We start from the raw sequence: 23,426 nt of genomic DNA on the forward strand, positions 1-23,426 counted from the left end.
ACAACTTAAAAATGTTTATAATACTACTATGCCAAGATATTTGTAGTTCACTATTCTTTTGTCATTATTATTGATCCGTTTTCTTGATCCGTTTGTAGATGTTATTAGTATTTTATGCAATATCTCCCGAAATTGACAATTTCAATTGTTTAGTACACTTGACTTGCGTGTATAGCCAAAGGTTTAGTCTTGGAAAATAACAATGATAAACCGTATTTTATCGTTTTGTCTCTAAGAAGAGTGTGTGGATCTCCTGTTAGACATTTCCAACTAGGCCTTTTCTTCATTATTGAAATTTAAATTCGATAAATTCTTAGACATCAAATCTTAAAAGCACTTGTAGTCATACGAAATGTCACAATGATAACAATTGTGAACTTGATTAGGCATCGGCAGCAAACAATATGTCAGAAACGCAAACATGATAATCCTCGTTATGCGAGATTTTAATTGTTGTTGAGCATTTGGAATGCTCGCTACGTGAAAAACTTACTATAAAGAACACTCACTATGAGGGGTTTTACTGTATTTCAACGTTAACCGAGACATTTTTACAAGCTTTTCTCTACATGCAAAAAAAGTTAAAGGCTTCCCTAATTTTCATTTCCCACATCCCCATTATCGTCCAGAACCTGTTATCAGCATAAAAACCTCCCGCTGCCACATTCGTATGATCTATCACTACTTCCAAAAGTGCGCACCATTGCTTTTTGTGAAGCAGTTTCGCCCAGCGTAAAATAAATCTTCCTCTGAGTGCGAAACTATAAATTGCACCTTAAGCCGTCTCCACCAGGTGGCTGCTAGGTGCAGGATCCGATAAGACGTGCTGTGTCCTTGCTTGGTCGCTTACTTCAACACACATAATACCATCCCACGCTGATGATGATGATGACACGTTGATAATGATGGTTGGTTTGGAGAAGCAAAGCTGTGGAGCAGCAATAAAGAGCTCATTAATACATATTACCTGGTAGTGGTGTTTGGGCGACAGTGGAAGGCCAAAGTATAAAAGTGCACAGGTCGCAGAGTGTGTTCAGCGTCGGATCGCCTTACATTTCTTAATTTGTTGCCCGCATTTCTCTTTTAAAGAGTTAGGAAAAAGTTTCTTGAAAAGTTCCTCTCCTCTTGTCTAAAAATAATGCACGAACAGGGAAAAGCTCTGCGGGTCATATTTTACTATGGAATAATTTAGATAACTTAGCCACGTTGCTGTAAATAATTTCATTTCTATTGAGCTTCAGTTTAAAGTCTACATTTTTACAAAATAACTAACTAACATTGTGCTCTGATCGTAACACAAAGCTTATCCTAAAAACCCTAGTGCGCCGTGCTCTTGAACTCCAAAACCCAAAACTCCCTCGAGACTCATCTTGAGGCACTATCCCATTGTAGCCACGGAACAGCTTACACAGAAGTTGCAACTTTTTTGCAACTTCGACTGGTTGTCGAGGGGCTACACAGGGCTGCATGTTGCCCTGTAAGAAGTATTGTATTTTACAGAGCTATTTATCTGTTGCCACCGGAAACGTTGCAAACATCCATCATCGCCCGGTTTGCGGTATAATGCTGGCGCTAATGTGCTCACTGCCTCGGGCACTAACTGTGTCGAAATGGGGGCGTACGGGATAGCTTACATCGAAGAACGCAAGTCTCTAGGCCCGCTCAAGAGGGCAGCAGTTGCAGCACTTGTGGTCTGGCTATGTGCGACACGTAGAATGTGAAGCGTTTTGTGCAGAGCTTCCTCCTTATCACTGCAGGGCGCCGGGATTGTGCTATTGTTCGTATGCTACAGGGCGGGGAAGTGGTTGCTGCTCTCGTCGTACAGCTTATGCAGCCTGCGGGGATGTTTTGTTACGGTCAGCTTTCGTGAGCACCACTTCGCTCAGGTGTGTAGCGCTCCGTACCAGTGGCGTACTGTTTCTAAATAGTGAACAAATAATAGTGACCATTTTTTGATGGTTTGAGGTTGCTGTCGCTTCGCCGTAAGCACTTCTGCTAGGTGTTGTTGTATTATTATAGCGGTTTTGTACTCTGTGGGACTCATTCGCCTCTTTTGCTGGTGGTATTTGCTAACAGTTGTAAGAGTCTTTTTAATTAAACTTGTTTCAATTGCGTTGGTCAAGAACAGAGTATCATTTGAGAGTGAAGTGCTTACCGTAAGCAAATTTCGATGGCCACATTGAATGTGTTCTCGAATTGAAGTGATCTGGTCCATGGTGGAGATAAGTTTTTATTTTATTCTTGGTTCCAGTTTACCCAGAAATGCTATTTTTAGCAAACTTCCCAGTACCGGTTGCGCCTGCCGTCAATCACTTCCAAACTTCCTGCTTAAATTTTGTGGACCGCTCCCAGCGACAAACGACGGTTAGCTTCCTTCCTGCTGGATGCTTTTAAGACAGCAAGACCACTAGCAGGAAAAAAGGTGACAGCTCGTTCCAGTGTGCTTTTCCGTGCTATTTACAGGGTTTTCCAGTGGTTCTGATAACTTTGAGATGCTTAACGGACTCTATCGCACGGGAAGTGATACTTTTGGCGCGTTAGCGATAAATCTGTAACTTTACTGAACTCTATGTGACGGGAAGTAGATTCTTTGGCACCTTTTTTGGACAAGTCATTTGGGTGCCGTTTGCCAGCTGGGTTTTCGTATACATGAGGTGGTTGAAGTATTGCTATTTTCAATAATACACATCAATATAAAATTTGCACTATATATGGCTATACACATTTATTAAAATTATGATCAAAGCATGATATGTTTTGTAAATTATCGAGTGATGTTATTTTACTTCAATTTATGTTGCTTTGTTATGGAAGAGTAATAACATTCAAGTCAACTAGCGTTTATAAACATTCGCGAGTGAAATCATCTGCTGTCAATTCGAATGGGTGGGAAACAACTACAACAACAATTTTCCACAACCAAACGCATTCCGAAAATATCGCTTCAAAAAAGGTTTCATGCTGTCGTGGCTGTGCTGTGCACCAAAACATAATAGTGCTAATTCGTGAATCTTATTGCACACAGTATGTATTTAAGCCCATAACACTTGAAGTAGTTGTAATTATTTACGTGTTCCGAATGTTACAGGTGTTTCAATATAACCGAAATCATTGGATGCTGTTTGTGAAGATCGATTGTGTCATCATTTTACAAGCAAAAGTAAGTCATTGCATATCCAATGCCTAAGAGCGCTTTGTCCTCTAATGACTTTCTTATATATACTATACAGCTCAAATATTATAACAGACATGGAGCCCAATACAAGTGCAGCTACACGACGTGTTGTAAAAACCACATCCGATAGCGACAGGAAGCGGGTCATAACGGCGTATGAAAATGGCTCAGCTCCATCAGCAATAAGCCAAATGCTTAATATAAAGAGACCAACGGTGTATGGAATCATAAATAAATACAATGCAACTTGGCAAATCGCTGCAGCTAAGCGTGGTGGCACATGTAAAAAAAAGTTGTCGCAGGATGCGGTAGAAAGCATTCGAGCCTGGATCGACGAAGATTGTGCGATCACGCTGAAGTCACTGGCACAGAAAGTATTTGAACGACACGGTGTACACGTTAGCATCTCAACTATAGCCAGGGAAGTAAAGGGCTTCAACTACTCCTTTAAAATGCTGCAAAAAATACCTGAAAGGCGCAACACAACTGCTACGATCGAGGAACGTACCACATACGCCAGAAACTTCTACCAAATAACAAGGGCATTTCCTGTAAGCGGATTAATATATTTGGACGAAGTGGGATTCAACGTGAGCATGCGGACAAGCAAGGGCAGATCTCAGAAAGGAACGCCAGCAGTAACCGTGGTTCCTCAAATTAGAACTAGAAATATATCGATAGTATGTGCAATGAATTCGAATGGGATCGTACATTACGTCACCCACAACCAACCTGTAAACAGAGAGCTATTTACCAATTTTATTTATGAGCTTAAAGATATATTGCGATCCAAAAACATTAATAGAAGCTATTTAATAATGGACAACGTTGCTTTCCACAAGAGCCAGTCCGTGCAGGAAGCTATAGGAACCGTTATAGACAAACCTCTCTATCTACCCCCATATTCTCCCTTTTTAAACCCCATAGAGAATATGTTTAGCAAGTGGAAGAATTATGTAAAAAGATCTAACTGCACTAATCACGACCAACTAATGGAAGCTATATGCAACGGAGCAAATTATGTTACCGCAGAAGATTGCGAAGGGTTTATAAACAACATGTGGAACTACATGTCACGCTGTTTAAGCGGTGAAGAAATATTAGATTAGATGTATCTTTATTCTTTGATAGCTCCTTTGATAGAATTCAATAGTTTTATTCAATAGTTTAGATAGATGAGATTAATTAGTAGTAGTTAAGTCGATTAACACTTCAATGGAAAACCGTACTCCAAGAATTTTTCCTCAAAATGTGCTGTGCAGTTTCCTCAACAGTTATTACGTTTTTTTTTTTCATTAGTTAAGTTCTTCATCTTTAGATGGAAAAACGATACTCAAAGAGTTCCTTGAAAACGTGCTGTGCAGTTTTCTCATCATTAATTACTTTTTTTAGTCAGTAGTAAATATCTTGATTGTTAGATGGAAAACAATACTCAAAGAGTTCCTTGAATAAAATACAATGCAATTTTCGAACGTTTCTTAAATCAGTTTGTTTTAGTTCTGAAAGAAAAACTAAGCTGTTTGCTTTCTTAAACCAGCTTTTATTTACGGCAAAACCCTGCCAGTATATGCCATCGTCAAGAGGCCCGGATCGCCATACAACACATCATGCTCCCGATTCATTCTTCTACTCAACACTTTCTGTTCAAACATACCGCTAAAGATGACCCTAAGTAGCACTCGTGTCCGTAGTAGTGATGGGAGAATTCTATAAAAGCCTGGTTCAATTCCGAATGACTTCGCCAGAGACGAAAGCGCCTTAGAAAAGTTGGTGCAAAACTCCAGACTATGAATCAACCGAAGCCGCTTTTTCGGGATTAGCAAGACGAAAATCATGACGATATCGAATACTAAGACAGCGTGCTTTGAAGTGCTTTTAAATCGTCAGAGCCATTCGGAGTAAAGACAGCACCAGCTTGTGCGCGAAAGTTGAATGTGTTAAAAAATATAATAAAGAATAATAAAAAATTATACTGAAGAATATCATAAAACGTAGTTCGACCGAAGAAAATAGGCAAATCCACTTGTACGGCACGCTGTCTTAGTATTCGATATCGTCATGATTTTCGTCTTGCTAATCCCGAAAAAGCGGCTTCGGTTGATTCATAGTCTGGAGTTTTGCACCAACTTTTCTAAGGCGCTTTCGTCTCTGGCGAAGTCATTCGGAATTGAACCAGGCTTTTATAGAATTCTCCCATCACTACTACGGACACGAGTGCTACTTAGGGTCATCTTTAGCGGTATGTTTGAACAGAAAGTGTTGAGTAGAAGAATGAATCGGGAGCATGATGTGTTGTATGGCGATCCGGGCCTCTTGACGATGGCATATACTGGCAGGGTTTTGCCGTAAATAAAAGCTGGTTTAAGAAAGCAAACAGCTTAGTTTTTCTTTCAGAACTAAAACAAACTGATTTAAGAAACGTTCGAAAATTGCATTGTATTTTATTCAAGGAACTCTTTGAGTATTGTTTTCCATCTAACAATCAAGATATTTACTACTGACTAAAAAAAGTAATTAATGATGAGAAAACTGCACAGCACGTTTTCAAGGAACTCTTTGAGTATCGTTTTTCCATCTAAAGATGAAGAACTTAACTAATGAAAAAAAAAAACGTAATAACTGTTGAGGAAACTGCACAGCACATTTTGAGGAAAAATTCTTGGAGTACGGTTTTCCATTGAAGTGTTAATCGACTTAACTACTACTAATTAATCTCATCTATCTAAACTATTGAATAAAACTATTGAATTCTATCAAAGGAGCTATCAAAGAATAAAGATACATCTAATCTAATATTTCTTCACCGCTTAAACAGCGTGACATGTAGTTCCACATGTTGTTTATAAACCCTTCGCAATCTTCTGCGGTAACATAATTTGCTCCGTTGCATATAGCTTCCATTAGTTGGTCGTGATTAGTGCAGTTAGATCTTTTTACATAATTCTTCCACTTGCTAAACATATTCTCTATGGGGTTTAAAAAGGGAGAATATGGGGGTAGATAGAGAGGTTTGTCTATAACGGTTCCTATAGCTTCCTGCACGGACTGGCTCTTGTGGAAAGCAACGTTGTCCATTATTAAATAGCTTCTATTAATGTTTTTGGATCGCAATATATCTTTAAGCTCATAAATAAAATTGGTAAATAGCTCTCTGTTTACAGGTTGGTTGTGGGTGACGTAATGTACGATCCCATTCGAATTCATTGCACATACTATCGATATATTTCTAGTTCTAATTTGAGGAACCACGGTTACTGCTGGCGTTCCTTTCTGAGATCTGCCCTTGCTTGTCCGCATGCTCACGTTGAATCCCACTTCGTCCAAATATATTAATCCGCTTACAGGAAATGCCCTTGTTATTTGGTAGAAGTTTCTGGCGTATGTGGTACGTTCCTCGATCGTAGCAGTTGTGTTGCGCCTTTCAGGTATTTTTTGCAGCATTTTAAAGGAGTAGTTGAAGCCCTTTACTTCCCTGGCTATAGTTGAGATGCTAACGTGTACACCGTGTCGTTCAAATACTTTCTGTGCCAGTGACTTCAGCGTGATCGCACAATCTTCGTCGATCCAGGCTCGAATGCTTTCTACCGCATCCTGCGACAACTTTTTTTTACAGGTGCCACCACGCTTAGCTGCAGCGATTTGCCAAGTTGCATTGTATTTATTTATGATTCCATACACCGTTGGTCTCTTTATATTAAGCATTTGGCTTATTGCTGATGGAGCTGAGCCATTTTCATACGCCGTTATGACCCGCTTCCTGTCGCTATCGGATGTGGTTTTTACAACACGTCGTGTAGCTGCACTTGTATTGGGCTCCATGTCTGTTATAATATTTGAGCTGTATAGTATATATAAGAAAGTCATTAGAGGACAAAGCGCTCTTAGGCATTGGATATGCAATGACTTACTTTTGCTTGTAAAATGATGACACAATCGATCTTCACAAACAGCATCCAATGATTTCGGTTATATTGAAACACCTGTAACATTCGGAACACGTAAATAATTACAACTACTTCAAGTGTTATGGGCTTAAATACATACTGTGTGCAATAAGATTCACGAATTAGCACTATTATGTTTTGGTGCACAGCACAGCCACGACAGCATGAAACCTTTTTTGAAGCGATATTTTCGGAATGCGTTTGGTTGTGGAAAATTGTTGTTGTAGTTGTTTCCCACCCATTCGAATTGACAGCAGATGATTTCACTCGCGAATGTTTATAAACGCTAGTTGACTTGAATGTTATTACTCTTCCATAACAAAGCAACATAAATTGAAGTAAAATAACATCACTCGATAATTTACAAAACATATCATGCTTTGATCATAATTTTAATAAATGTGTATAGCCATATATAGTGCAAATTTTATATTGATGTGTATTATTGAAAATAGCAATACTTCAACCACCTCATGTATACGAAAACCCAGCTGGCAAACGGCACCCAAATGACTTGTCCAAAAAAGGTGCCAAAGAATCTACTTCCCGTCACATAGAGTTCAGTAAAGTTACAGATTTATCGCTAACGCGCCAAAAGTATCACTTCCCGTGCGATAGAGTCCGTTAAGCATCTCAAAGTTATCAGAACCACTGGAAAACCCTGTATAGCGCTTGCCCCGGTGTCTAGGATCCGACGCTTCTTGACGTTTCGCGTCCTTGGTGATGGTGCCTTCGTTTCGACAGTTTTCGCCGTTCGATACAAGCTTATTTGTAAAATGAGCATATGTGTATGTGCGCGTGAGTGTTAGAACATTCGTGAGTGTGTGGGTATGGGTTGTAGGATAAGAAGTTTCCTGGCAAGAAAGTATAAAACCATTTTGCAGCGAGAGATCGTGGCGGTAGGAGTGCAATCATGCTTACACTGCTTCGCAGAAATTTTCCAATAAAAGAAGGCAAAAGAAAATGGGGGAAAAAACCACCACTGGAACCACTGTCCCACATAGTAGGGCAAAGTTTTTGATTTTCCTTCTGCTTTTGCGTTAGCTTTTCTCTACTCTTTGTTGCTGTACTTTTTTTTCTTCTTCTTTTGCTGAGCTCAAGATCGATGCTATTAGTTTTCCAGCTTTTCTAAAGACGAGTGCAAACAACCGAGCGACCGAAGCAAAATCAGCATCACCGTGTACGGGGTTTTCCTGCTCTTTTGAAACGTTCGCCCGGTCAACTCGATCCATTCCGGCGCTGGAAGATGCTCGTGAAGATGGAGTTTTTAAGCTTTAATGAGCACAATCTTTCTTCGATCGGTCGGTAACTGCCGTCCAAGTAGCTTACAAGCGAGCTATTTTTCCTCTCGAACGAGAAATCACTTGATAGCAGATAGTGGCGTCCGCTGCGTCAGGAGCCAAGACCTGCGGCTTGGAGCATTTCTGTAGCGTGAAACGGTGACCAAAGTCAAGCCGAGATTGATGGCTTAAAGACGCGTTCAGTTTCCAGAAGTCTTGGCTACTTTGCTTTATTTGCGTATACTATAGTTAGGAAGTTTGATGCTGCAGGCAAGTGAAACGCTTATGAAGTGTATGAATCTAACGATATTTTCTTGTTTTTTCTTATGTAATACAACCAGAATGCTTATCTACTTACATTAATAGAACGTTTTCGTAATCAAGAATTCGTGCCGATTTTAAAAAGTTGTTTGAAAAGCTGTTAAACTTATTTGTAGATGAAAATAAAATTGAGATCATTGGAATAAACGATCCAGGCAGACCTTTAGGTGAATCTAACATGCTTGTATGCAGATGCCAATGTTGAAAATTTGAAAACATTAGCTCTAGAGAATCGTTCGATACGAAGAATAAAGTCGATTTGACTAAGGACTGTCTACTTTTAAACCAAAATCAGCCCGAATGTTTCTGAGGTGAAGAACTTTTTCTAGCATCAGGGCGCATTGGTAACAAAATCGTGTTGGCGGACCACATAGCACTTATACTTCATATGGTGATGAATGTTTATGTTATATTTTTAAGATTTATTGTACTAGAACAATTTAACTACCGTGGAACCAGGCTCAATAACATTGCTATTTTTAGCTCAAATCTGCTTTGGTAGTTGTGTTCTAAGTTCAGCCAAAAAACTTGGAAAAGATATTATTTTAATGTTATTTGATAAATCATGTAAATATTATCCTGTTTGAAGAAGCTCCACATTACTTTTTTTGTAAACACAAACAACATATTTTTTTATTTATTTTTATCAAGTATGATCGACAAATATTATGAGCCTAGGGTGTATCCTAACATGGTGGAATTAAGTTCCTTATTTGTAGCCTGCCCCTGGTATGCAGGACTAATCTTCCTGCTATGGGTAAATCAATCATGTCACTAATATACAGACCCAATAATGGCTTAGGTTCAATAACATGCCCTTCATGGGTTCAAGCCAACAATGGACCATTCCCGTGTAGCAAGGATTGATCATACGGTTGTGTGGTACTGAATAAGTCTCAAACGCCTATTTAGGTCAGCATGTACGCATAACACGTTACGGCAAATAGAAGAATGGCTTAAATCGATGACGATTATTGCACAATAAGAGAAAAATAAAACAAGAAAAAAGTTTATTAAATTATCGTGCATCAAGTTTATTTTCAGATTATTTATTTAAACTTTTTCCTTGAAACGACAACATTAGGACTGAATGATATTATCATTTAAATTCAACAATTCAAGAAGCAAGTTAATTCATTTTATAGCGAGGGTTAAATCATTTTCAGAGCTGGTAATAAATATAATTAGTACATGTACAATGTTTATAGTATTAGTCGCGCTAGTTGCCATGGTATCGTATTGCTTCGAATTACGGACATTTCATGCATTTTTGGCATTTAATATTTTCATACTAATTCAAATTTAATCAGCTATAGTTCTGCTTACATCACTTAACTACAGCAAACCATCTCAATTTGAGGAAAAATAAAAACATTTTAATAATTTTACTCGACACATTGCAAAATATCATGAAACTGCAACGATATTTTGATTCATATTCCGGACAGTTTCGACTTCATGTTTCATATTACGGACGTTTTGATTCATATTCCGGACAGCCAAGAAATTTCGTCAATTATCTTGAGTTTTACAAACACATTACATTTTTATTTTATTTTAACTTATTTCAAGAACCTAATTCTGTGGGTCGTTGGCCCCCTCGAACGACGATCTTATTGACAACGGAAATTGAGTGCGAGTTTTCTCTTGCACTCGTAAATGAATTGAACTGCAGTACTGTTGTGCGAATCGACGATCGTCCCTGTACGGCCATTAAGGCCACATTGTCATATCACATATCGTTGATTTATTAATATTACTGAATCTTTGTTCTTGTTAATATCACAGTCTAAAAACACAGTTTAAATACGTGTTTTTGAAAATATTAAATACGTATTAAATACGTGTGCTATGAAATTCATAGCACAATATGTTAAAACACTGTTGTTATTCTAAAATGAATGCCGATGTACTTCTATGCTCGTGAATGCGATTATTAGGAATTATAGACAAAATTACACTGGCGTCTGTTTTTTCGCAAAACTGCTAAGAATGCCTCCGGTGGTGAACTGACCAATAGAACATATTTATTTACCATGGCATTAGGGCCTACTAGGAGTCACATACATTTTTAATTGATTCTAAGACATCATGGCAATCATCTAAAAATTTAAAATCGTCATGGCTTGAGATAAAATATGAAGAAATAAGTGAAAAACATCCCGAATGTCCGGAGTTTGAAGCTGTCCGTTATTTGAAGCAGAACGGTATTACTGTATCTAACAATAATAAAATCTATTTACGGCTTTACTTATAACTATGACCGTAATGCTTACCTTCTTAATACTTCTATCCCTAACGATCCTACCGCTGCTCAACATGCAGATTACCTCACCCCGCTTGAACTAAGCTTAGCTCGTGTTGCCGCACCTCGGTCAACATGTTTCCACCGACTGCTTTCTTTATATATTTTCCCTAATACTATGAACTTTGGCTGAGGCAATGTCCCTTGTGCGCAAGTGTATGTGTGATTGGGTGTGTGTTTGTGTATGCTAACTAGCGCTTTCAATCAGGATTTGCTTTCTTATCGTGTCTTCTTTGTGTTTTGTCTCGTTCACAGGATCAACATTAGGCGCCATAATCATCACCGCTTCGCTAGCGGGGATTTTCCTCGACATCTTAATTGGCGCTAAAATACTATTTGATTGCGCCCATCGTTCGACGTCCTCGTCGTGTGTCCGTGTTCGCTCTCAGTGTGAAAACGGAGCCGTAGATGGTTAACATTTTTGTCGATGCTCAAGTTAACGGTGTGCGTTTTTGTGCGTGGTGTAATAGTAGCTTAAGGTGAAAGTGTCACACGTGTAATGTGAACAATTAAACGACGATTTAGAGTGTGTGCGTGCGATATGGTACATGGAGAGGTTCTGGCATCCGCACTGGCGGATGTAATAGTAACCGTCCGGCCTGGTATTTAGGCAAGCAGTAAAGCAGCACATTTCACTCCCGTACCGCTCCAGCGGTAACCTCAGGAAGACAACGCCGAGTACGCTTGCTATAGAGCCATGGAATCGACAGAGACACGCGATTGGCCGCAGAAGAACGGCAACAACAATATTGATGGTCATGGTGTTCAATCGACGTCCGTCCCGTCCTCCGCGGTAGATTCGTCCGACCCAGCTGAACAGCCGCTCAACAATAATGGCGACCGCAACGACAATGGCACTGGTTGCTGTACCGTTCCGAAGCTGGGCTCGCCGTGTCCATCGAGTCCGGCCGAAAATGGCGAGAGTGCTAATTGCACCCTAATGCGCAGCAATTCCCGTCCCTCGACGGACGATGGCAATCTGCTGTCGCCAAATACGTCCCGGTCCAGCATGTCCCAGTCCCAATCGCCCACCCACCATCATCTGTCGCCGTCCCACCGGTCAGCGCCGGCCGACTCGCTCTGCTCGCTCGAGGAACTGGACGAGGTCGGTGCGTTTTTTGAGGAGCATTCGGCCGCCATTGAACGTTGGTTCCGTGAGCGGGCACCGAACGACGTCGTTGCCAAGCTGCAGTCAATTACCGCCGGAGACACGTCCAAGTCACCAAAATCGCCGCACCGCGCGTCGGTTACCTCGGACCTGTTCCAGCAATGGCTAGCATCGTCGCCGGTAAAGGTACGGCTATATTTCTGGTGGGAATTATTCGGGAACTTTAAAACATTTCATTCTCGCTTACACCACGATTCTAGGCATCATGGAGAAGTTAAAAAAAGGATTCAAAATCATCACCATCAGCATATCCTTGCATACAGAATCGAACATCGGGCGAACCTTCGGGTGCGTCCAGCTTCCACGAGCTGCACGGATGGAACTAATGATAATTTATGGTCCTTCCGGGGCCAGCGCCAGCTATCATTATGCAGATTAATTGAATGCATTTTGTCATGCTCAATGTCACCCAGGGTGCGACCCCAGGTGCTACTTGTTGACAGTGTTCGCTTCATTAGGACACGGCACCGGCAAGGAACGGCGGGTTAATTATGGCCATTATTACGGTGTGGTACGCTGGATGGGAATGGAACTCGTAAAGTTTAATCGTCTAATTGGCCGTACCGCACGGGCGCACTGGCGCAGAAACCTAGCTAGGGGCCGCCGTGGACAAATTACGAAAACTACCGCTTCCGCTTAAGATTGTCCGGTAATGACGGTGAGAGTGCTACGCTACCATCAGCGTCAGCGGTAAACAATAATGTTTTGTCCGTTGGCGTTTATTTGTCCGGTGAAATGGTCCGGTAATGGAACGGGTAATTTGAGATTGTTTTTTGTTTTGTTTTTGCATGATAATGTAACGGGAAGAGTTGATTTGAAAATGGTACAGTAACTGGCGTACCATTGACGTCATTGCACTTTGAATTAAATTGGGTGAGCTATTTGATTTTTGTGGAATGTAGTTTGAAAATCGTTCATTTAACGATGATGGTAAAGATGGACACACATTTCACGCTGAGTGAAATTTATGAAAAACTTGGTTCTTCAAAACACACGCTGGGTTTGAAGGGAGTAATTCAGAGATTAGAGTTTGAGCGTCGTGAGGAAAAAAGTAGTTTGTTTGAACAGGCCTTATCCATATCATTGTCTAGAAAATGAAGCAGAACACTGAAATTTTTACAATGTTTTAGAGTTGCTTGCAGTACAACTGTTCACGTTTAAGCAGCGTACGTTACAAAACATGAGCCATTCTTCGTTGTATTGAATTGTTATTGTTGTGTCCGCACAAATTAAACATGAGACGGTGTGTACGGCACAAACAGAATATGTATTTACAACTCTTTGGTATCGTTATATAATAAATATGGATATGTATAGAAACGCACACACACACACGCAATGCGGGGAGAGGACGACTGGTCCTGCTCGCGCCGCGATCCTCACTGAGGACGTCACAGGATGACAGCCCTGCTGTCAACAGTGAGCCCTCAGGATGAGGCAGCGGTCTGTCCACAACATCTCCCCGTTTTAATTAAGCCGGTACGGCTTAAGCCAACGCAGCAGTTTTAATGTACTTAAAACCGGAGTGGCAAGCGTACGGCTCAAGTGGCGCTGTGTAAAACGGGGGGAGGGGAGAGTGTTGACCGGCCTCCGTGTCTAACGCTCGACGGGATGAGCGTTGCGGGCTGCAACAGGGGGCAGCCGATGTGCTGCGCTCGCTCGTTCCGTTGCAGCCGCTGTGGTGTTATTGTTGTTGTTGTTGTTGGTGCAACTGCAGCATGATGCTGTTGTTGTAGGCCGTTGCACCGGACGCCGATGATCCTGATGAGGCAGCTCTCCGGATGCTGCTGCCGTTGGGGCGTCGATGTGCGGCTGAGCAGGGGGCGGCCGTGGTGCCGCGCGCGCTTGGACCGCTCAGCCGGAACCGCTGCACAGGGGCGACCGTGATGTCGCTGCCGGTGAACTGCTGTGCAGGGCGCGCAGGATGATGGTGATGATGATGACGATGCGAGTGCACAGCGGGCGACCGTGATGCCGCGCACGACGACTGTGCACTCGGGACACATTGATGGTGCTGCACAGGGGCGACAGTGGTGTCGCGGTCGAGATGCACCTGTGCAGCTGGAGCGCCGGCGATGAAGGTCCACAGGGGGCAGCCGAAATGCCTCAGCACTGTGCCTTATCGGGCTCCGCGATGATGCTGGTGCAGAAGGGCGGCTGTGGTGCCGCGACGCCAATGCTGCACCAGTGTGTCCCCGATAACGCTGCAGCGGGCGGCGGTGATGCCGTGTGACGACGATCCAAAGCGGAATGTCCCCTCGCCTTGTCCGGTATGGTGCTGCAGCGGAGTGAGGATCCCTTCAGGGCTTCGCGCAAGCCCCGAGCGTGCCCATCCTGCGCGATGGCGGTTGCGCGATGGTGGAACCGCGATGGTGACCTCCGTGCTGCGTCGGTCCTTTGTAGGATCCCCCCCTACGCGAGGAGGATCCCATCCTCGTCGCCACTGTTGTGTCCGCACAAATTAAACATGAGACGGTGTGTACGGCACAAACAGAATATGTATTTACAACTCTTTGGTATCGTTATATAATAAATATGGATATGTATAGAAACGCACACACACACACACGCAATGCGGGGAGAGGACGACTGGTCCTGCTCGCGCCGCGATCCTCACTGAGGACGTCACAGGATGACAGCCCTGCTGTCAACAGTGAGCCCTCAGGATGAGGCAGCGGTCTGTCCACAACAGTTATAAATATTGTATATCTATTAAAGTGTTCCTTTTTTATCCATGTTAATTATCACTTCCAAACTGATAACTACGAAGTGCAGCTTGGACAATTAATAGAAACTTCTTCGATGAAACAGTGGAAGCAAGCATCAATCATGAAATTTTCCAAGTAAAACTGCAGGAAAAAACCAAAAAGCCTTAGCGATATTGGGAATGATTAGGCACATTTGTTCAGACTTTCACAGGAACATATTTTTAATGAGTAAAACATGATGTATAATGCTAATTGCATTAAAAGTTTTTATTTGTTTGTGTTTGCCATCGGTGCTATCTGATGGATAGATACAAGGAAAAACTCTTCAAAGTCCATCAAAGCTTGGATAATCTTCTTCTTTTTGGCGCATCAACCATAGTCGGTGAAGGCGCACTTAATCCATTTGTGGTTATTAGATTATTCTTTTCTATTCAGTACACTCATATCAAGACAGTTAGTCCTGTCCTTTGAGAGCTTGACCCATCTTCTTCTTCTTTGGCTCAACAACCGATGTCGGTCAAGGCCTGCCTGTACCCACTTGTGGGCTTGGCTTTCAGTGACTAATTGATTCCCCCCCATAGCAGGATAGTCAGTCCTACGTATGGCGGTGCGGTCTATTTGCGAGCGCCTACACGCGTAGTCCAAAACAGCCGAAGTCATACAAAATCATGAAAAAGTCTGCGCCCTTTTGTTCCGACATCCTCGTGAAGTTTACCGAGTCGAACCGAATAGTAGTGTTCGATAAACATGTGTGCGTATCAGGTAGCAGCATTTGTACTGCTTACCTGCCATATGCCGCTGTTATACCGAGCGAGACGCATAGACAACGCGTCTAGAGGACATGTGTAGCCGTGAGGATTTTTTTCTGTGTCTCTTTTGCCTTGTCCTTGCCTTTAGATCCTGATGAGTGAAGCATGCACACCTTTCGGGTGGTATAAGCTCTGTCTCTCTCATGTTAATGGTGAAGATAGAATCGTATGCCATCGGCTCTGCATTCGAGCGTGGACAGGCCCGTGGACGTCGTCTGTTTGCACGCTTTGGGGATTGAACCCATGACGGACATGCTGTTAAGTCGTACGAGTTGACGACTGTACTACGAGACCGGCTTGACCCATACATTGGGATATAGCTAGGTCGTTCCAGAGTACCAATGGATCTGACTAACATATTCGGTGCACTAGCCTGGAAGATCAGAAAGGGTTTGCGCCTTCTTCTACCGATATTTTCCTCTGACAGACGTTAGTCGCATTCCTCTCGGACGTAATTAAGATGATACTTCTCAAACTAGCTGGAAATTTACACAGAAAACATTCATTAGCAAGAAAAATACATGTTTATCAGGTATACCAATAATTGAAGTCTGCATAAATATTTGCAGCAAATTGGTAACGTTTGATAAAATTCATAAGTTGAAGTTCTACCAAATCGACTAAAACAGGATAAAGGAACGGTAGTCAATTCGGTAAACTCTCCGGCTTTGACGAGACCAAATGGATCCAGGTCCCATCCATACTGTTCTCTCGTAGTAAGAACTGAGTATTGGCCGTGTAGCTAGTCACACCAAAGAAAAAGAATGATAAACCAGGATAAACCAAGATTGATGCTAAACTTTACAACAACAAAAACGTCGTTACGTCGCTATCAACGAATTTAAAATTATCAATTAAAAAACTTCCGGGACGCTTTACCAATACGGATTTAAAAAGAACATTTAAATTACGAAAAAAAACAAACTACTCGACACAATAACACTGATTGAAATCCAATAAATCCCTACCTTTAATTTTGTGGAAAAGGATAGCACAAAAGGCTTGTGGGAAAGCGTCCGTTCCTCGATGGTTGCGCACTCACTGTATCACGCCCGGTGCACTATGCATGGGGCGGAACAAAGGATGTGCTGGGAAACAAAAGCATACCTTCATCACCTGTTCAATCGGCACGGATTTTCCGCTTACGGCCTACGTCAATGTTTGTGTATTTTGTGTGTTTGTGTGTGCTTGGTTGAGAAACAGTTGTGTTATTCTTTCCGCGGTTTTACCCACCTCACCGGCTGCTATTATGCCAGGCCCATGTCAGGGTGCGGTTCTGCGTAACAGTTCAAACCACACACAGTTGACTACCGTTACCGTGCATAACCAGGGCCAGAAAAGACTACTGTATTGCTTGCATGCAGAGCTGTGGGTCGACAAAATTCATCGACTGAAATGTCATACCCTTGAGGTCCCGGTGGCTTATCCGTTGCATCGGTTTGTCAGTTGTGATATCTGCCAGACAGCCGTTCCCATATGGTAGTGTTGCAGCAGCTCACAAGACCGCCTACGAGAGTGTACCTTGCTCGAGCCAGGTAGACGACATCGGTGGAATGACATGGAACAGGTAATAACCATAACCTAGTTGCCGGTGTTCACCGGACGGGACGGGACGATGTATGATTGAGTTAAACAAATCTCACTTCCGGTCACCGGACGAGGTGTTTACGATGGCAGGCACACCTTCTATCACAGTTTTTGCCATAAAATGCATTGCCCTGTATGATTGCCAGTGGGATGTAAATGTCAACGCGTGTTTGTGTGTATGTATGTGTGTGACACAGTTACTTAACAATTCCAGTGTGTGTGTGTTTTAAATAGCTAGAGCACACATAAAACAGCATAAACTAAACGTTACGGGTAGGATATTGGACAGCACATTGCTCAGATTGCTTTCTGGTGCGTTGCTGCAATGGCGCAAGTATCGTGTTTAACCGTGTGCTTTCGTTCCAATCCTTTTTTTTCCAAGCTTTCCCTTCGTTCAGAAGACCCTCGTGTTAAAAACATTTCCTTTTCCGTGGTACTTCTTTTAATTGCTTGCTTGGTCATGGTCCGTGGGTACGGCGTGTAGTCCCAGCTTAATTATCCATCCCAGCCCCCCAGTAAAACTGCTCTGGGAGTGTAGAGACAGACTGACGGGAGGAATTGTTGGGACTAGCGCCTGCTGTAGGCTCTGTTTGTCTTTTGGCTTCTTACGCTTAACCGGGAGCTTTTGAGCGACTGCAACCGAGCAAAACGGGTGATTTAATTTATTGGAGGTAAAGTTTTAAATGAGATTTATGAGCCTCAACCAAACGGGCGCGTTGCCAGCGACCCACTGGTGGTCAGGATCTCCGATAGGTTGTTGATTTATAGGATTATTGTCTGTGCTTTGCTAACCTGTTTTTTTGGAGCTTAATTCCCATATACTGCAGCTATGCGCCTCCGGCTGTCGTAGTTTGTGCAAAGAGAGTAGCACACAATAGCGGTTGGTAATTTGATTGTCTGTTTATTGCACACTCAATAAAAAAAACGTGCAAGTCTCCAGTGAGAAATAGAGGAAGGATAATAGTGTCCTCCTTCAGCACTATATTAAAGAAGCGACAAGACATGCGCAAGGCGATGATGGATTGACGGTAAAAGCACCGGGCATCTATTTTTACGGTCCACTATTTACACGCCGATGGTTCGCTCTGGTTTGCCATGGTTGCGCCACATTCAAAATAGGACGCAACAGAAACACAGAAACGATATAAATCTTACCAATGTGCTTCCCTCTGTAGTATCGTGAAAGCAGCAGCAGTAGAGAGAAAGAGAGAGAGAAAGAGAGAGAGAAAGAGAGACAAAAGCCCGATACTAAAAATGAATTAAAAGTGTACAAAATGGCTCTCGGTGGCGATTCAAAACGGACACAACGTGAAGGTAGCGTTGATTGCTTTCGGGCAGTGCGCTTTTCGGTACCGCGAAGCATCAACTGGAACGCGCTGCGGGGCCGTAAATCAAAGCCACACCGAGAAGCTACTGCCGTGGTGGAGAGCAAAAGTATAAGAGCAGTAGCATAATAAGAGCAGAAAGTATACATGTTGAAAATAAATCCATCCAATGCAAACGTACGGCCATTAAGGGTGGTGAGGTAGAGGAAATAAAAGAATGTAGCCGACAGAAAATGGGAAAACCTAGAGGAAAGTCAATTTCGCTCGTTACCGCCGGTTTGGCATGGGTGGCTTAAGCACGACCTAGTAGCAAGCAAGTATGTTTGCAGTACGGGGAAAAGTAAGTTTTTCTATTAGATTTTTCATCTGACAATTGGCTCTACCTTGCCTGCAGTTCTGCTTTTGGTATTACGGAAAGCTCTTTCATCTGCTGCCATAATTTTTATCTTTTTGTGTGATTTAGCTGGTACTTTTTATCTATTTAGGACCGGTTACAGAGAACAGGCTTTGTACTAATGAATCTACCCTGCTGGTGTGGATTTTAAGTATTTATTTTCATATCCAACTCAACATAAACGTTATTTTCTGTTGGAACCAAAAGAGAACTTTGACTTTGTGGTTCCACTTTGGAAAGTAAATAATTTCTTTTGGATCGTAACAGAGCGATATACATTCTATTGACCGAAGAAAAACAAAGTTATCAATGAACATTTTTGCCCTTTTACCCAAACCCAACACAATTCCACAACTGATACGGTGCCCCCCTACACTCATCACACATTTCGTAGTTCAAACTTAAAGTGAATAAACTGTTCGGCCATTAGCCATTGTAAATTTGAAAGGAGCATCGTCCTAAGCCACTTCACGCTGATTAATCGCTCCATGGAAACAGCACCTTGCTGTGCAAACTTGCAGGACCGACATGAAGCGAACGCTTGCTGCTGGTGGGCAACGCGACACGTTGCGCAATGAAAACTTGCTTCTTCCTCGGGCAGCGAGGTAAAGAACAGCTACCACACAAACTCTTCCCCATCAAGCTTCTCCGTTCTGTTTTGGTGAAACTTTCGATCGCCAACAACGGATCCAACGATGGCAACCGGCCACGAGAGAGTGTTGCGCGAGTTTTAATCGATGCCGTGTATGCCGTGCGGTACTGCCGGGGCAGTACGAAACTTTCCCCGAACTCCGTTCCGTTCCGGCTGACGGTAAACGCACGAATGCGAGAAAAGTTAAGCCATAAATTAAATTAAATTATTTCAGTTGAAGTCATTTGGTGAATTGGTGCGCTCCAGCATCCGGCAGTGGATTCCCGGACAATTGGCGGCCCCGGCATTGGGCCGATAACCGGGGGGCCCGATGTTGTGAAGCACCGCTTTACCGTTTTATGCGCGAACATTTTTGTGTTATCAGGTTCAGGCAGCAAATATGTTTACACAATTTACGTACAGAAATGTTCGCCGAACACATTCGCTCGCGTTGCGTTGATGGGAGCTCGTTAATGGGATTGCACCGCGCAGATACTAATAATCTGCCAATTATGAAGCAATCCAGCAGGCTTTTCATTCGCCTACCTTGCTGTGTACTGTACCGAATAACAGGTTTAGATACGGCAGAATGAATATTGAGTTTGATAAATTCTTATTCTAATTGCAGCGTGACTCATGAATTTGAACAGCAGCCAAGAGATTGATAATTATTTCATGTAATGTAAATTGCCTACAAGTTTTCAATAATTTAGCAAATGAGTAAATAAAATTATATACAGCATTTCAAATAGGTCTACAATTGAACAAAATGTATAGAAAGGTTAATGGACACATGATAAAAAAATGATGTGAATAACAAAGCTTTACTGCATCTGATGGAATGCATTGTAGCCAACTCGTGCAAAAAACGGAAAAGAAAATAATATTTTACTTGAAGAAACATTTGAACATTATCTTCATTGTTATCAGCTAGCTAAACACGCGTGTGGAATGACTTTAATGTGAGCACACCCAACAATAAACATGCATTTCCGATGTAAGCAGACGCAAGCAGAAATAAGTGTTGAATCCTTGCATACCATCCAATGGCCCTGGTAGCCCAATCACGTTCCTGATTTACGGTGGAAGGTTAGACAGTGTGTCTGGTATTTATCCCACCACGAACGTTGCATTGTTACTCTGCTTTGCTCTATCCGTCGTGGTAAATATTCCATTTCTCGCAGGGACATAACACAACAGAATGTACCAAACGGCAATAACACAAGACCTTCCTGCCAACTGTCATCCATTCCGATCCTAGGCAGCGCTTCTTATCTACTCCTCACCCTACCGTTTCGGAAGCGTATCGTCCGAACGTACGGCTTTGGGTTACTGGTATTGGTGCTTGATGGAGGCGCCCAAAATTGGCTGATAGAAAAGAATGAAAGCATAGATAAAGAATCTAGCCACTAATACAAACCCATTCGCACACACACACAGAAATTCATGTATATTTTCTCTACATCGTTCCTGGCAACCAACTGTGCAGAGGGTGGTGGGGTCGTTACAGAAGCTGGCGACATTCTGACATTCTCATTCCACAGCTAGGAGAGCCCCTTGACCGCTGTGAGTTTGAGTGTTGTCTGTTTGTGTGTGTTTATATGCAGTGTGATAGATGACACTTGTGCCAGTGTGCTTACACTGTGCTGTGGGCAAAGGATAGTAAAGCATGGACACTCAAAACAATGGCTACCAGTGGACATGGACATGGAGAGATGTTGGATAAAGGCAGACAAAAAAACCTTACTGCTTGTAAGATATCACCACCGCCGCCGTCAAGGACGTGAAGCTTGTTTCACTCTTTCGTTTCTGCAGCACGCCACCGCTGCTGTTGATGATAATCAGGCAAAGGTGGCGGCGATCAAGGATGGTGGCTTTGTTTTGCTCCTGTTTGGCGCCGTCCCCACCCTACGAAGGGCGGAGGGTAATTGTCTTCGTGTGGCGTTCGAGCAGGGAACAGAGCCAAGCCCAAGCGTGTGTTCCCCTCCATTGCTAAAGGGGTGCCGACACGAATGTGCCGTACCAGTCGGTGTCATTTCATTTGAGCCGGCGCGTTTTGGCCCCTTGTGTTTGCTCAACCACTTCCTACTGACCTAGATTTACCGCGCGCGGATGTAACAGGAAGTGTGCGAGAAAGTGAAATGGCGAACGCCGGAGACAATTTGTAATTCTAGCCCAGCAACTAGCGGACCAGCGCCGGCAGCTGTAGGGCGTGAGTTGGTGAAACTACGTACACGTGTGTATTTGTGACTAGGCGGTTGTGCATGTGTGTCCGCTTTGCCAACGTGACCATGGGAAGGTGTGGTGTGACAACAACTCATCTCACGAGCCGTGGCCAGCTGAATGCGATGCGGAAAATGGAGAAAGCCCTCCCGGAGTGTTTCCGGTGTGGAAATGTTAATGAGTTGGAGCGTTTAGCGCTAATTATTGGACAACTTCCAGTTTGGTAAACATTTGCACTGCTCCACCATGCCTTTTCCCCCCCGGTGTCCCATTTGCAGATCGTTAGGCGTGTGCTGATAATAGCCTGCGCGGGAAGTAGTTTTTATCCACTTGGGACACCAGTGCTTTGTTGCTTTTTGGAACGCTGTGACGTGTATGTGTGTGTCTGTTTGTGTGAATGTGTTTGAGATTGCATTCTAACGGCTGTGTTAATTGTAGCGTTGTTTGAGAAGAGTCTGCTTTTAATCCATAAATGGGGATGTTCGGTGTGCTACTAGCAGTCATAAATATTCTTCTCATTGGACAAGCACATAATTGCAGGGCAATTTGGAAAGAATTTTCAAAATAAAAAAGAGGGCGCAATATTATTTTCATTGTATGTGTTCTAACTTTATTCGTTTTAATAAACAAATCAGTTCTTTCAATTTTGGAATGTTTAAAGCAGCATGCATATGAGAGTCTCGGAATATTCGACTCTTGTAAAATGCCCCAAAGATTAATTATTTTCCTTTTTCTTTGGCACAACAACCATTATCGGTCTAGGCTTACCTAAGTCCTTTGCTTGGCTGACTATGATAGGACACCCTCGATCCATACGGGATCTGAACCCATGACGAGCGTTTTGTTTAGTCGTGTGAATTGGCGACTATGTGACTACTGGTTGAACAGATTATTTATATATAGTTGTAATTCAACACTGCATAAAGATCGTTCTACGAGACATAAAAAAAAATCAAGAACCATAACACTTCAGACAATGAAGATGGATGAGTGACGACTAATATAACCTAACCGATTCTATGGCTTTTGTCGATGATCGTCGATAGTCAATAAAAAAGGTCGTGGCGATACTGGGCCACAGTCAGCGTTAAGTAGCGATATGGGCCTGCATGGCACAAGGACCTACCTGCAATGCACAAGGACGAAGGCCGTCTTCGGTTCGAGGAATGTTAATAACATTCCTCTTCAATGCTAACTTTCGAAAGAGTAAGGTCTAAGCATCACAAACAATCCGAAAGTCCTCCCATAGATCTACTCCAAAAGGTCAATTCGTTGTATACCATAACACTTCATTCACGCGAGCGTCCTAATGTATCACAAACAGCTAGTTCTTGAAAGGAACAGGAATTTTAAACGATTAAAGAATACGTCAGTAAGTATATAAGTTCCATCTATAAGTTCCATTGGCTCGATGCTGTTAGGAGCAGCACATATGCTGCCCAGTCACTTGCCTGCGCAGAGTCGATATTACTCAGACAGTACACAGGAAACTGTAACTTAGCCTCGGGGTGTACGCTAACGCTAAAACTTGAAAGATTTGGATTATCACGGCCTAT

At 42.6% G+C, this 23,426-nt stretch overlaps 3 protein-coding genes across 12 annotated transcripts in view; 2 read left to right on the plus strand and 1 right to left on the minus strand.

Moving 5' to 3' along the window:
* LOC120948436 (cGMP-specific 3',5'-cyclic phosphodiesterase) overlaps positions 1 to 23,426 on the plus strand; it is a 60,404-nt gene that overhangs the window by 15,394 nt on the left and 21,584 nt on the right. For all 8 annotated transcript variants that reach the window (XM_040364744.2, XM_040364747.2, XM_049607881.1 and 5 more), the window contains one exon: positions 11,281 to 12,319. In XM_040364744.2, coding sequence (XP_040220678.2) covers positions 11,723 to 12,319 — 597 coding nt within the window. In that variant the 5' untranslated portion in view covers positions 11,281 to 11,722. The remainder of the gene's footprint in view (positions 1 to 11,280; positions 12,320 to 23,426) is intronic.
* On the plus strand, positions 2,462 to 4,658 carry LOC125906914 (uncharacterized). 2 transcript variants are annotated; one of them, XM_049607887.1, is made up of 3 exons: positions 2,462 to 3,024; positions 3,089 to 3,160; positions 3,231 to 4,658. In XM_049607887.1, the coding sequence occupies exon 3, from the start codon at positions 3,250 to 3,252 to the stop codon at positions 4,282 to 4,284; it is 1,035 nt and encodes a 344-aa protein (XP_049463844.1). In that variant the 5' UTR covers positions 2,462 to 3,024; positions 3,089 to 3,160; positions 3,231 to 3,249; the 3' UTR covers positions 4,285 to 4,658. The 2 variants fall into 2 exon arrangements, with proteins under 2 accessions (XP_049463844.1, XP_049463843.1); XM_049607886.1 differs by having other exon boundaries at positions 2,462 to 3,160.
* Positions 5,586 to 7,792, minus strand: LOC120960870 (uncharacterized). 2 transcript variants are annotated; one of them, XM_049607885.1, is made up of 3 exons: positions 7,220 to 7,792; positions 7,084 to 7,155; positions 5,586 to 7,013 (listed from the first exon to the last, which is right to left on the minus strand). In XM_049607885.1, the coding sequence occupies exon 3, from the start codon at positions 6,992 to 6,994 to the stop codon at positions 5,960 to 5,962; it is 1,035 nt and encodes a 344-aa protein (XP_049463842.1). In that variant the 5' UTR covers positions 6,995 to 7,013; positions 7,084 to 7,155; positions 7,220 to 7,792; the 3' UTR covers positions 5,586 to 5,959. The 2 variants fall into 2 exon arrangements, with proteins under 2 accessions (XP_049463842.1, XP_049463841.1); XM_049607884.1 differs by having other exon boundaries at positions 7,084 to 7,792.

This window comes from Anopheles coluzzii, chromosome 2 (genome assembly GCF_943734685.1).
Source record: "Anopheles coluzzii chromosome 2, AcolN3, whole genome shotgun sequence".
In the NCBI taxonomy this organism is placed as follows: Eukaryota; Metazoa; Arthropoda; class Insecta; order Diptera; family Culicidae; genus Anopheles; species Anopheles coluzzii.